This window comes from Onychostruthus taczanowskii, unplaced genomic scaffold, assembly GCF_017590055.1.
Source record: "Onychostruthus taczanowskii isolate IOZ18803 unplaced genomic scaffold, ASM1759005v1 scaffold115, whole genome shotgun sequence".
Lineage (NCBI taxonomy): Eukaryota > Metazoa > Chordata > Aves > Passeriformes > Passeridae > Onychostruthus > Onychostruthus taczanowskii.
In genome coordinates, this window is record NW_024498183.1 from 884,834 (window position 1) to 897,236 (window position 12,403).

At 42.9% G+C, this 12,403-nt stretch overlaps 1 protein-coding gene across 6 annotated transcripts in view; it reads right to left on the bottom strand.

The window, feature by feature from the left end:
- NFATC1 (nuclear factor of activated T cells 1) overlaps positions 1-12,403 on the bottom strand; it is a 110,822-nt gene that overhangs the window by 62,127 nt on the left and 36,292 nt on the right. For all 6 annotated transcript variants that reach the window (XM_041427518.1, XM_041427516.1, XM_041427514.1 and 3 more), the window contains exons 4-5: positions 4,711-4,913; positions 1,379-1,551 (exon numbers count right to left, since the gene is read on the bottom strand). In XM_041427518.1, coding sequence (XP_041283452.1) covers positions 1,379-1,551; positions 4,711-4,913 — 376 coding nt within the window. The remainder of the gene's footprint in view (positions 1-1,378; positions 1,552-4,710; positions 4,914-12,403) is intronic.

The following is a 12,403-nucleotide window of genomic DNA, read 5'->3' on the forward strand; positions in this document are numbered from 1 at the left end:
GTGGCACAAATTTTAGCCCCCCCACAACTGTGGGACATGAACAGTGCTGCTTCAAGGGACAATGTGACATTTTATCCAGATTATATGGTTCCTTCTCATGTCACATGCACTAAAAATGTATGAAATTTTTGGCACCAGCTTATTCCACAATCTGTGCTGGAAATAACACTAGCACTTATTTTTTTCTCCTGTTTTCCACTTCTTTCAGCAGGCATGTGCCATGCTTTTGCTCATTACGCAACACTCAAAGTGGCAGTACCCTGACACAAATCCAATCAGCTTCACATTTAGTGGTTCCATGAGCTTGGTACTTTTGCACAGATCAGGTCAGGACAGATTCAAACTGTGCTTTATCCTGCTGTGTAGCAACTGAAAAGCTCTCATAAACTTCAATTGCAGGATGAAACCATGACTCCTCACATTTTTTGCTTTGCCCTCCAGCATGAATGGAGCTAGGAATGGTCAGGCCTTCCTCCCCATTCCCTGTGGCAGAGCCCACCCCTCACATACCTGCCAGATGTTAAGTCTCCCCCCTTACTCTGTCAGCATCAGAAAGATCCAGTTTGTGAATGGAATTCAACAAAACCCTAAAAAATTGTTTCAGTCCATCAAGCCAATCAAAATAGCATTGGGAGTTAGACTGAAATTCAGCTTCCACCACTTATGCTGGACTGTTAAAGCTACACAAAGCAGATATGATTTCTTTTGTGTGGGGGAGGCTGACAAGGCTTAGAGACCAAAAATTATATAGGTATCTTTGAACAGTGTCCCAGTGTATCAGATAAAATACAGGCTGTTCATTCAAAGAGACCTCAGTGCAGAAACCTGGTTTCTGGAGGTTTTCTGAAGCTGCAGGCCAGTATATTGCTAGCTCCTCATCAGAGGGGGTGGGGTTTAGTTTGCTGGTTTTTGCTTTATGATGAGGAGACAGAGTAAATAGGATATGAGAGATGTTTCCCAAAACTTCTACAGCAGTTACCTTTATGACAAGGAGTCACCAAAACCAAAGGGCCTGTCACTCCCAGGTCTACTATTAGTTTAACTGTTCTTTACTTGTAAGTGTGTGTTTTTCTACAGCACTCAATGCACAAAGCAACACATTTTTTCCTAAGACACATATATTCTGTTCTCAGCGTAAACTATGTACTTTTGGAAAACAGATTAAAGTTCACTAACTAGACAGGTAAAGCAAAACCAATGTAGAGCATGTTGGTATAGACAGACTGCATATGGGGCAGAAAAGTTAAAAACTGTTCAAAAAGTGTGTGGACATGGCAGTGCTGAGTTAACAGTGAACTTAGACACCCTTTTCAACCTTATTGTTTAAAAAGATTTTCTGATAATATCCAGCAAGAGGAGGATGTTTGTTGCTACTTACAGCACTCAATGGGGTTGGAGGCTACTTGCAAGGACAGGGTCCTGCCATTGGCCTGTGGGATATGAACCCTGAAGACCAGACGCACACGCGTGTTCTTACGACCGATGTCTGTCTCTCCCTTGCGCAGCTCAATGTCAGAGTTCCGGAGCTTTAATATCCCAGCACAGTCAATGCTATCCAAAAGGAAACACAGGGCAATTCAATTCATCTCAAGAAGACTTCAGGAAGACACGAGTGTGCAATATCTTATCTCTCTCTCTCCTGCATGCTCTTCTTAAAAAACTGCACCAGGCACAACCCAATGACCAGGCTGAATGCAGCAGACCTTGTTTAGTACTTGCACTCCCCCAAGCAGCAGAGCTGGGGCTAACGGTAGCAGCAGGTAGTGGCTGCTGTAAAGCACACAAATTTAGGACATTACCTCAGTTCCCAGAGGAAGAAAATCTAAAGGACCCTTATTCCCCAACACATTCTGTAAGGATTGTAATTCAAGATAAACCAAAGCCCAAAGAAACAGCAAGACTAGGAAAGTCAGTGGGATGCGACAGCAGTGCAGAAACTGTTACTAACTTAGAATGCCAGACTACTTAGAATTTTACTTGTTACAACTAATTTAGACAAAAATCTGACAAGATTTTCAATCTAGGGTGAAGTACTGAAATTCTTACTAATGAGCACACCTCTCCCTGAGGTTAATTCTACTGTCAATTTGTTTGTATTTCAATGAGTTGGAAATACTCCCAAGCTGAGCGCTGAGCTGAAGCTCTGCATGAAAAAAACTAAATTCAGAGTCCTCTCCCCACATTAGGGAACAACGTGCTTTTCATGAGATACAACTACTACAATTTCTGGCCTCACTCTCTTTTTTAGTTTTTTAACTTTGGTTTTTCCCCTGGATGAGTTTACAAGTCAGGATTTTGTCAAAGAATATTTCAACAGAAGAAGCTCCCAGAGCAAATGACATATAAACACACGCACTCAAAAACCCACAGCAAAAATACCTCTGCCTTGGCCATGACTACAAAGGCTACATGGCAATTTCTTCTGGGTACTGGTCTCTGGCATGCATTTTATTACATTGAGTATGCATAGTTAACTTTATTATTCAAAGAGTTTAATTCCCCCCTCCAGACCTTTGAAGATCCTCTTCTGAAGCAAACTGCAAATAAGCACTATGGCAGCATGGTTTTGATCTGCATTTTTTCTCCAGTGTGGATTTCAGAATTTAAAAAATGCCCTTGCTGATATGATCAAAGAAATTAATGCAAGTATTAAAGATTTCCAACAATGCTTATTAGCAGGTGAAGCCGTAATAATTATTTAAGAATTACATAAGAATTCTTATACTCTGTATAAGAATACAGAGTATTTGTACCCATGTCAAAATTCTGTGCAAAGATCCATAAGGTATGGAAGAAATGGTGCACTTCTCCACTTTGTATCTCTTACAGCAAGACTTATAAATTGAATAATTATTGATGTACAATTCATACCTAAATGTTCAGAGAAGAAAAAGTATTTAAATTCAAACTTGTAAAGTCACTGACATTGAAATCTGAAGTCAATAGGAACAGCTAAATGTGCAAAAGTTTAAACGGGCAGATGAGCTCTGGTGTAGCACTGAATCAAGGCCTGAACACAAAGTGTGAGAAAAATCCTTGGCTCCAAATTTCAATTCATTGGTAGTGTTACATGAGGTTTTAGACTACTGACATGTAAGGCCTATCTATATATGCCAAAACATTGTTTGTGATTCTTGTGTGAGCTGTACCACAGTCTGGCACACATGCCACAAAAATATTCAGCTTGGCTCCCAAGCTGTGTAACTTACCTTTATTTTAGGGAGAAAGATGAATGAAATGGTAATAATGTTCCTAGACGGCCAAAAACATGATTCAAACTGGATAAATAAAGTGCCAGATAAATACTGCGTGGGTATAAATTGGTGATATTTCCTTAACCCCAATGCAGCCCCACCAACTTATGATGGCAGCAAACAGGGCCAATAATTTTGAAGGCTTGTCATGACTTTTAACACAATGCACTGAGAGAGATTCTCAGGTCTTGAGTGATCTCTCTAAGCCCAGCTGGCAATGCAGCTAAACATATACTGGCTCTCCAATTTACATGAGGCACTCCAGGGCATGCTGTACATGACACTGCAAACCAGCTTCTAATAACCACTATGTGTGGAAGGACTTCAGGTGTCTGACAGCATTTTCCACTTTGTTAAGGCAAGGAAAACTGTATGAAAAACAAGGAGTGAAATTGTGATTTTCCCATGGTAATTGATTCGGTGATGGCCAGGATTTCTTGCTTGCTTTCTATCTTCCTATATATACACACACAAAGGTGCATGCATCTATATATAAATATGAATACATTTATATTTATACATACACTAAGAGCTGTACTTGCACACAAGCACACACAAATTCCTCCCAAGGCAGACACTTCAGATAATGGTTAGGATGATTTGAATGAAGCAGGGAGACAACTCAGATAGGGGGTAGGCTGATTTGAGGGAGGGGTACAGAGTGGACAGGATAAAGTAGTGTGGAAGGTCTCACGTATATCACTTACACAGAAGGCTATTTTAACCTTGATATACCATCCTATAACAATGTTTGCAGATGTTTAATGGACCTACAGGGCACTTAATTATCACCCAGATATCCTAAGACAACCATGCCTGTTTTTCTGCATAGCACTAAACTTAGCCCAGTTTAACAACTCAATCTGTAAACTGCATCCCCTTTGAATAAAGGTTCTCAGAGGTAACTCTTAGTTCTGCAAGATTTGCTTGTAAGCAAGTGCCATGAAAAATGCTGAGTTTTATTATGTGAGAAATGAGTGGTTTTATTCGTCTCAGAAAAACCACGAGGGTACTTGGAAATGCTCTCTAAGAGTTTCCTTTGACATCCAAAGATAAATTTTAATCAGCTCTGTTCCTTGTGCTAGTGCGTATAGGAGCAACAGGTGTCATATTTAGAAACTAAATGCAGGAGCTGAGGTAGGAGATATTTACAGCTCAGTAACCGAGATACTTATTTTAAATGGCAAATAAGCACATTGGCTGAAACTCTAGAATGAAAGCAAATCAGTTGTCATAAATATTTGTGCAGTTTGTTTTGCTGTTAAGCTGATTAGCAGCAATTTGTCTCAGCATAAGTTGTGAAAACCTATTACAGAGAGAAATGTAGGGAAATAAAAAAAAAAAAAAGACAGTAAAAGGAAAACTGTACAAAAAGAAAAAAAACAAATCCCAAAGAAATTAAGTGAGTTGACCAAGACAAAACTGCTAGGAGTCAGACATGGTGCCTTGGTCTTACATTGCTTTCATGTTGTTCTCTGGAAGAAGTGGAATTTCCAGGACTTTGGTGTTGGAAAGTATTGTTTCATGGCTGGTGGTGGAAACGGTCTTGCCGGTGATCCGGTGAACCTGGTAGAAGGCATGGGGTCGCAGCAGGCGGTCGTCTGCAGTCCCAATGAACAGCTGCAGCGTGAGCGGCTCGCTTTCTAAGTAACCATGGAGCTGGCAAGAGAACAGAAAACGCCCACTGAGCGCCACGCACATAAACTGCTAGGAATCAATTAAAGTTTTATAAGCAGGAGAGCCTAATTCAAGGAGAGAACTTGTGACAGGTGCTATGCGTTAAGGTTCCCCCTTCCATTTTTCCTGTAATGTAATATTGGTACAATAAAAAGGTACATTCACAAAATGTCTCATTATCCTAAAGGACCTGAGGCACTTTAGATGGGCTGAACTTTTGAGTACTCCTGCTACATCCACAGAAAACTTTGCATAAATCCTGCTGCAGTGTTCAGCAGAAAAACACAATGAACTCGATGTTCCTTCACAGTACTGAGGGATGCAAAACCAACAGATTTTGCAGATGGAAAGGACACAGCTCACCCATCCCCATCCTTCCTTGGACATCCTTCATGCAGCAGCAGTCTGCTGCTTGTGACCTCATTACCTGATTTTTATGCTGGTAAATACCTCCTGGATGCATGGAGACAGATCACATGTACATGATTAGCAGCTAACCATGTGTGTCAAATTCTTGTTATAATCACACAAAAATCTCATCGAAGCTCTTGGGCCTGGGTTGAACCTCATCCACATTACAGGGACTGCTCTGATGACAACATTTCTGCCACAGGAGGTGGAGGGAGCAGAGCCTGACCTCATCCACACCATCTCCTGTAGAAGCTACTCATGGTTCCCACTGCTTTGGAGTCCCCAGACAACGTCCCACTTGTGGCTGCCACCTGACATTGGGAAACGAGTTCCACAAAAGCAGTCATCTTACAGGGGTTAGTGGTGAAGCTTTGTCCCAAGGGAAGGGAAGATGTAGAAACTATAGGAGAGAGGAATGTGGGCAAGGTGCACTGTCCCAGGAGATGCCCCATCCCAGAGCAAACCTGCTCACTTTGTTGTAGGTTTAGGTTCCACTGTGAATGGTTCACATGGGTTTGGGCATGAGTTCACATGGGTTTGGGCATGCTCACCATCACTGAACATGGAAGCTCAAAACTTTCCATAATTTGGTAAGAAGCAACACTAGTTTTAAGGTACATGCAAGTTCAAAGCTAAATAAAGCTGAAAGCAAGTGGTGAAACCCATGTATCAGATCCTGCTTATATTTGTATTTTGTCTATTTTCACTCTCCTTAAATCTTACAAAGCAATTTCATGTTATCTCTCTAGGGTATTTTACCATCTGATAGCAGGAATGCTATTAAAAACAAAGATCTTGAATCACTTACTCCTTGAGACTGGTGAAATTCTGGAGGCCCAAAGCCCTCCCTCCACTATCAAACATGGTGAGTGGCAACAGCAATTCATAGTGGCAAAGTTTCAGGTACCACAGTGAATGATGCATGAGGAAGGGAGGACAATGAGCCTAGACACATCTTCCATTGCCAATCGGGAACACTGTAAATTTTTCACCCCACACTTTGGTCAGAAAAGCAAAGAGAAAAGAAGCATTTTTGTTTGATTTGGTGCAGCAATTTTTATATCCTTACCTAAGGCACATGAATGCTGGAAGGATGCAGGAATAGGAGGAGGAGAAGGCTCATTTCTAGCCTTTCTACACTGTTTTATCAGCTCTGCATTCCTGAGACATCATATGAAGGCAGCTGAGAGCCAGGGGGTTGTGACATTATATGATATGATATGATTGATATGAGGGTTCCATGCCAGAATTGTAAAATTGGAAACACATTAGTAGCAGTTTGAAAATCTGCACTATCAGCAAAACAACAGAGAGAGAAAAGCAGAGCCATGCCTGTACGCTGCCTTCAGTAGGATGTCGTGGGCTGTGAACCTCCCTCCAGCTTCACATGGAACACCCATTTCTATAGCCCCTGACACACACATCAGCACTATGCTGCACAAAGAGGGATTCCTGGCTTTCTCCCCCAGAGACAGACATGCAGCTTGAGCTGCAGGTGGGTGATCACAGGTGTGCTCCTGGTACAGTCAGTGGCCACAGGGAAGCCACTGACTCATCACCACCCTGTTCCCCTCCCATGACAGCCTGGCTGCTCATTAATTCCAATAGTGTGTGTGAGCAGGGCTGGTAGAGTGACCTGGATTTGTCCCAAGCTGATCTTCCCTGCCTCACCATTTCCAGAGCCTCAGCAGCAAAGCTTAGTTAAGGAAGGAGACACAAGGTATCCCAGGGTATTTTTGGTGAAGACCAGCACATGGGTTTGCAGGGGGAAAAGTAAGACAGTGTGACATGCCAGGCAAATAAATTTCTGTGCATTGCCAGCGGTCACTTCTCCAAGTCGTCATGGAGGATGCTTTTTATGGAGAGTGTAAAATTAAAACAAACACATATTGAGTTACAAGGACGCTTAAAATGTAAAAATAGACTAGCGAGTAACTCAAACCTCAATTCAGCAAAAGCAAAATCGCACACCAAGGTACCCATATGTTCTACTGAATACAGGCAAAGAGGACCAAAAATGTTGGTCTTGCACTGGGTTCTGCTATTTCAGGCTTTATCTTTAAATCTGAACTTGCCTGCTGCCATAGCTTGTAATCTAATGCTGAGCCTCAGCTTGCGCTTTTCCCACAGGTTTCCTACCAGGAGGCAATCAAACACCCATAGTCCTCAGCTTTGCACACCTGCCTTCCCATGAAAAGTGTTCACATGCTGGAAAATAAACAATGAGATCTCAGTTGCATGTTTTGCATTTCTTTTTAAGGTTTGTAATCATCAAGCTAAATTAATGTTTGCTTTTTTAAAAGGCCCTGTCCTAGAGCAGGGCCATACTTTTTTTTTGGATCCATTACCCAAAGTCACTTATACTTTTTTTTTTGATCCATTACCCAAAGTCACTTACTCCCTGACTTAGAAAGCGCTAGAAACATCCAGAAAGACTCATGTAATTGCTATATGCTAGATTTTTCTCTCCACAAAATAAGAAAAATTCACAGTCACATCACTGTAAGTTTTATGTCGTATTCTGTGTTAGGAAACATCTGATCTCTAATTTGTATTTCCTTTTGAGCTTTACCCATTGCATCACATTATTTACTTTTATATTGTGTCACATAATTGTGTATGCCAACAGAAGCAATAAAAGAAAGCGATGCAAGGATTAACATTTAAAGGGGCACATACCGTGAATGACTTATTTTAGACCATGCACCCAGTGCATTATTTCCATGACAGACAGTGCTGAGCCTTGGGAGTTTTCAGCATGCTGCAGATGTCTGGTGAATGGGCAAGATCCCGCTTACTGCCAGCTGAGTGCAATAAGAATATTCCACAGTTCCCTCAAAACAAGGGAGACAGGTTCAACAGTGAGGAGCAGTGGCAGTAAAAGCACATTTGTGGGACTTTAGGCTGTTAGGTTTGCCAGCAGTCAAAGGGAATATCAAACACGATCAGTGTAAAATGGGATGGGAAAAAGGGTGACTGAGCATTTTTCTTGGTGAGGAAAGATCTCGCATGTTCATATTCATGCATATTTTCCATGTATGCTCTGGGGTACTGTACTAAGTGGAAGAGCGATTCAGTTTCCTGGCGTGCAACACGGGATGCATGCGTCAGACACCCTATTTTTATCTTTTTCTCTGTGTAACACAGTCCAATGCTCTTAATAACTCAGTGGTTGAGTATGGATGACAAAGGTGCTCTCAGCTACAGCATTCATAATAAAGGACATGTCTTTCCTACCAAGCATGCTTTCCTTGGCAATATGTAGATCCAAGTGGAAAGAGGTGTACTTTCCCCTGCTGTGAAACTGTAAAAATAATGAGCTGCAAAAAAGGACCAGGACCACAATGTTTCTGAATGAGTTTCCCTTCCCAAATAAAGGCAGTGATACAGCAGTCACCTGGTTCGGTACAAAGGAGAGATGCAGGAAAGACTTAAATATGCAGATAAGAACTGTGTGGCCAAGTGTTTGGTTTTGAAATGAAAGTAGGTCATATTCTCTTGTTCTGACCAAACATTGACTACTCTGCTCTTTTCCTCTTTGAGCAACACTGTTAAAAATACTTGAACTAATCTCAAATGACATTTTCATTTTTATTGTCTGAAGCTGCTAAGATCAAAATCAAATTTAATTGCAGGCCTATTACACACTCCTCTAATTCTACCAAAAGTGATGCAGTCACTGGTAATTAACACCAGAACAGGACTGATCACAGCTAAGCTCTTCGTCACCTCACATCGTCTTATGCAAGAGTGAGGGAAAAGGCTGCACGGGCTGAGCCACGGCATCAAGCCTTCCCTGGGATTCCTACACCTCTCAGTCATCACTTTCCCAGCACTATCTCCCACCAACATGTCTCGATTCTCACCAGTAGGCTGCTGCTCACCTCAGTGCAGGGTGCCAAAGCAAACCCCAGCCTTTACCCAGGGAGATGCACCGGGGCTGGATGTTCTGATGTGTCCAGATGCCATGGCACTGAACATCAGGAATCTTCCTCCGGTGGCCACTGAAATGTGAGGGAAACAGGGCTGTCACCCCTCACAGCCATGAGCAAGGTACTATCTGATTCAGTCCTACAGCTATGATGACCTCCGGTTCATCACAGACGTGAGCATAGTGAGGCTGCCTGGATTCCAAATGTGCTCCTGGTACACATCTATTAAATCTGCCAGTTGGAGTTGAACAGACTTGGAAAATGATGAGCAGAAGGAGATGAGGTGTTTCAAACATAAGCACTAGGAAAAAAAAAAAAAAGCAAGACTTTCCCAAACCTTCCTACAGTTACTAAATTTTGAGGAAATTTTGCAAACGCCACATCCAATAACTCAAACACTATTTCAGTTTCAGTGGTTATTCTACAGTCAGTGAGGAAAACTTCTATTATTTAAGCCACGACATTTATTTTAAGAAACGCAGTTGAAATATTCTGCATGTTCCCTTTCCAAGTGCTTTATGCTTTTGGCATGCCCAAGCATCTGTTGAAATGCTCAGAAAGCTACCTGTCATAACAAGGAAGCCTCCGTCTGGAGAGGCTCCTGGAGGCCACCGAAAGAATGGTCCTGTTCTCACGGGACACACCAGCCAGATACACCCTCTGCACCACCCATGACATCAGTCAGGGAGAAAGGGAGCTATCCTGTGTAATAGCTTACAAGTGTACTTACTGGGAGTTTGGGGAAAGGACTGCAAAAACCCTACAGTGGTGCATTCCTCCAGACCCGGACTCTTTTGCAAATGTGTTAAATGAACATTAGGGTATAATTTAGGGCTTAGCCTGTCTCAATGCATTAAAGGCTGAGCTCCCACTAATAATAAAGCAGGGCATGACCAGGGACAGCATTCACTCAAAACCAGTCAGCAGCTGTGCTTGAGACTCTTAAGGACTGTAGGGGCTGCCTCCTTAATGATAATGATGTGCCACAGGGAACATCCATATCAGCACTACCTCTTGTATGTATTTTTCTTGCCTGGTTTTTTATGTTTGGTATATAATAAAGACAACAATCCATTTTGTGCCTCTAAAAATACTAAGAACATTAACTACTTATCTGACCATGTAACTGATGGCCACACTGCTTACAGCAGGTACCACAGTGCTCATGGTCAGCAATGCCTTACACATGCATCTGTCCCATTTGCATTCCCAGAACTGTTCAAGGAATACCCGAGTCAGTCTGGTGAGAATCATCAGGGAAACTAACAACCCAGTCTGTTAGGGGTTGTAAGGGGGCTTCTTTCCCTTTTATCCCCATCAATGTTTTGGAAAGCGGTTGCAATGCTTTCAAAAAAGGTCGAACAGAATAAAATCTATAAAATAGGGACATTTTAACAAGACAAGTGCTGCTTGTCTCTTTAAGCTAGAGCTTTGGAGCTATACACTAAATAGCTTCATTGCTTTTCAAGCAGCAGGTATTTTTTTTTCCAGGAACTGCACATGATGAATGATAAAATGAAACCAATTGTCATGTTTTAAAAGTGCACCTAATATACAGCCTCAATAAAATATCATCAGTGAGTGCTCAGTGTCCTGGTTTTTTAAAATCAATTCAAAGATCCACTAAGAATCTACTTAGTGGATCTACCAAGAAAGTGCACAAGCATTCTGGGTATTGATTCCAGCAGTTAGCACTGAGCACGCATAAAAATAGTGTTGTGAATCTGATTTTCAAGAAAAAGTATTTACTTTCGGCTCCCACACAGAAGCACTGGAAGACGTAAGCCACCGCACCATGGGTTTGAATGGCAGGAGGGAAAAGCTGATCTTGCAGGCAGTGACTGTCATGTGAAGCGCAGGCACAGGGGGTGAGGTCAGCATACCAGGGCATCTATTCTGGTGTGCACTGCAGAGATCCTGCCCGGCCTCTGCCTGGGCAGCCAGTGAGCTGCCCTGCCACCATGCCCCCACATGAAAACGCCCAGAAACCTGCCACTCAAGGAACCTGCCACTGGGAGCCAGCAACCTACACCTCTGGGAAAAAGAGTCAGGAAAAGACTGCCCCATTTGTTGCAATATTCTCTAATACCTATTCTGATCTGGTTTGGCCCTTATCTCTTTTGCTGGGGGAGGCCGGAGAAAAAACCACACCTCAGATGCCCTGAGGCAGGGGACTGGGACTGTAGCGGCTCTCTTCTCAAGTTCCTCTCCCAGATCCCAGGTGCCATTGGAACTAGTTTATAGAACTCCCTTAGACCCCTCTACTCCAGAGGGAAGTTGGGCAGTCCTCCTGAAGATCAGGGGTGCATGCTGAAGAGCAGCAGCAGGGCACAAGCAGGCAGCTGCACCCTGAGCTGCCAAGCACCAGCCAGGCAGGCGGCTGGCAGCCCCTACTCTGGGGATTCAGGTCCCCACAGGACAAGAAGCAAGCAGCCCTGGCAGTGTCAACGAGGCAGACAGGCAGCATCAACACAGCACCAGCAAACCACTGAGGCATGTGTCTTGCCCCGCGTGTTGCAGAACCCCTCTCTCTATGCAGCTGTTTCTCTCCACCTTCCAGCTCACACTCTGCAGGTGTACACGTTTCAGTCACTACCATACCAGCTGTGTGCCCCTTGCTCTTTCCAGATGTCTAGATGCCTAGGTACACGTCCGTGTACCTAGGACTGAGTGAGGCACATCATCCTGACCAGGAAAATCCTCCCTTTGCCAGCAGCCAGGCAAGCAAGAAGGGGTGCTGGATTTTGGATGACGTGCACAGCTCAGCTCCTGACTTTTTCGGTGACTATTCAGATGCTAAACTTGGTCTGCTTGGACGCTCCTGTGAGGGGACCAGCCAAAAAAAGGGGAGCATCTTATTCAAAACAGCAGAGCAGACAGACTTCAGAATGAAAAAATGAAATACAGTAAAACAGAACAACCCCTCAAAAAACAACCAGACAGACAATAAAACACTTCCTTAGGAGCTGAGATGACCCTCTGGTTGTGACAGATTTTGCTGTACTGCAGTTAAACAAAAAAAGAGAATAAATTATGCTCTGTGCAATAAAATATGTTACTGCCCCATAGTCTTTCACTTACTTAATACAAAATTGTAACAGGAATTCCTACAGATTTTTGTGCTACTTT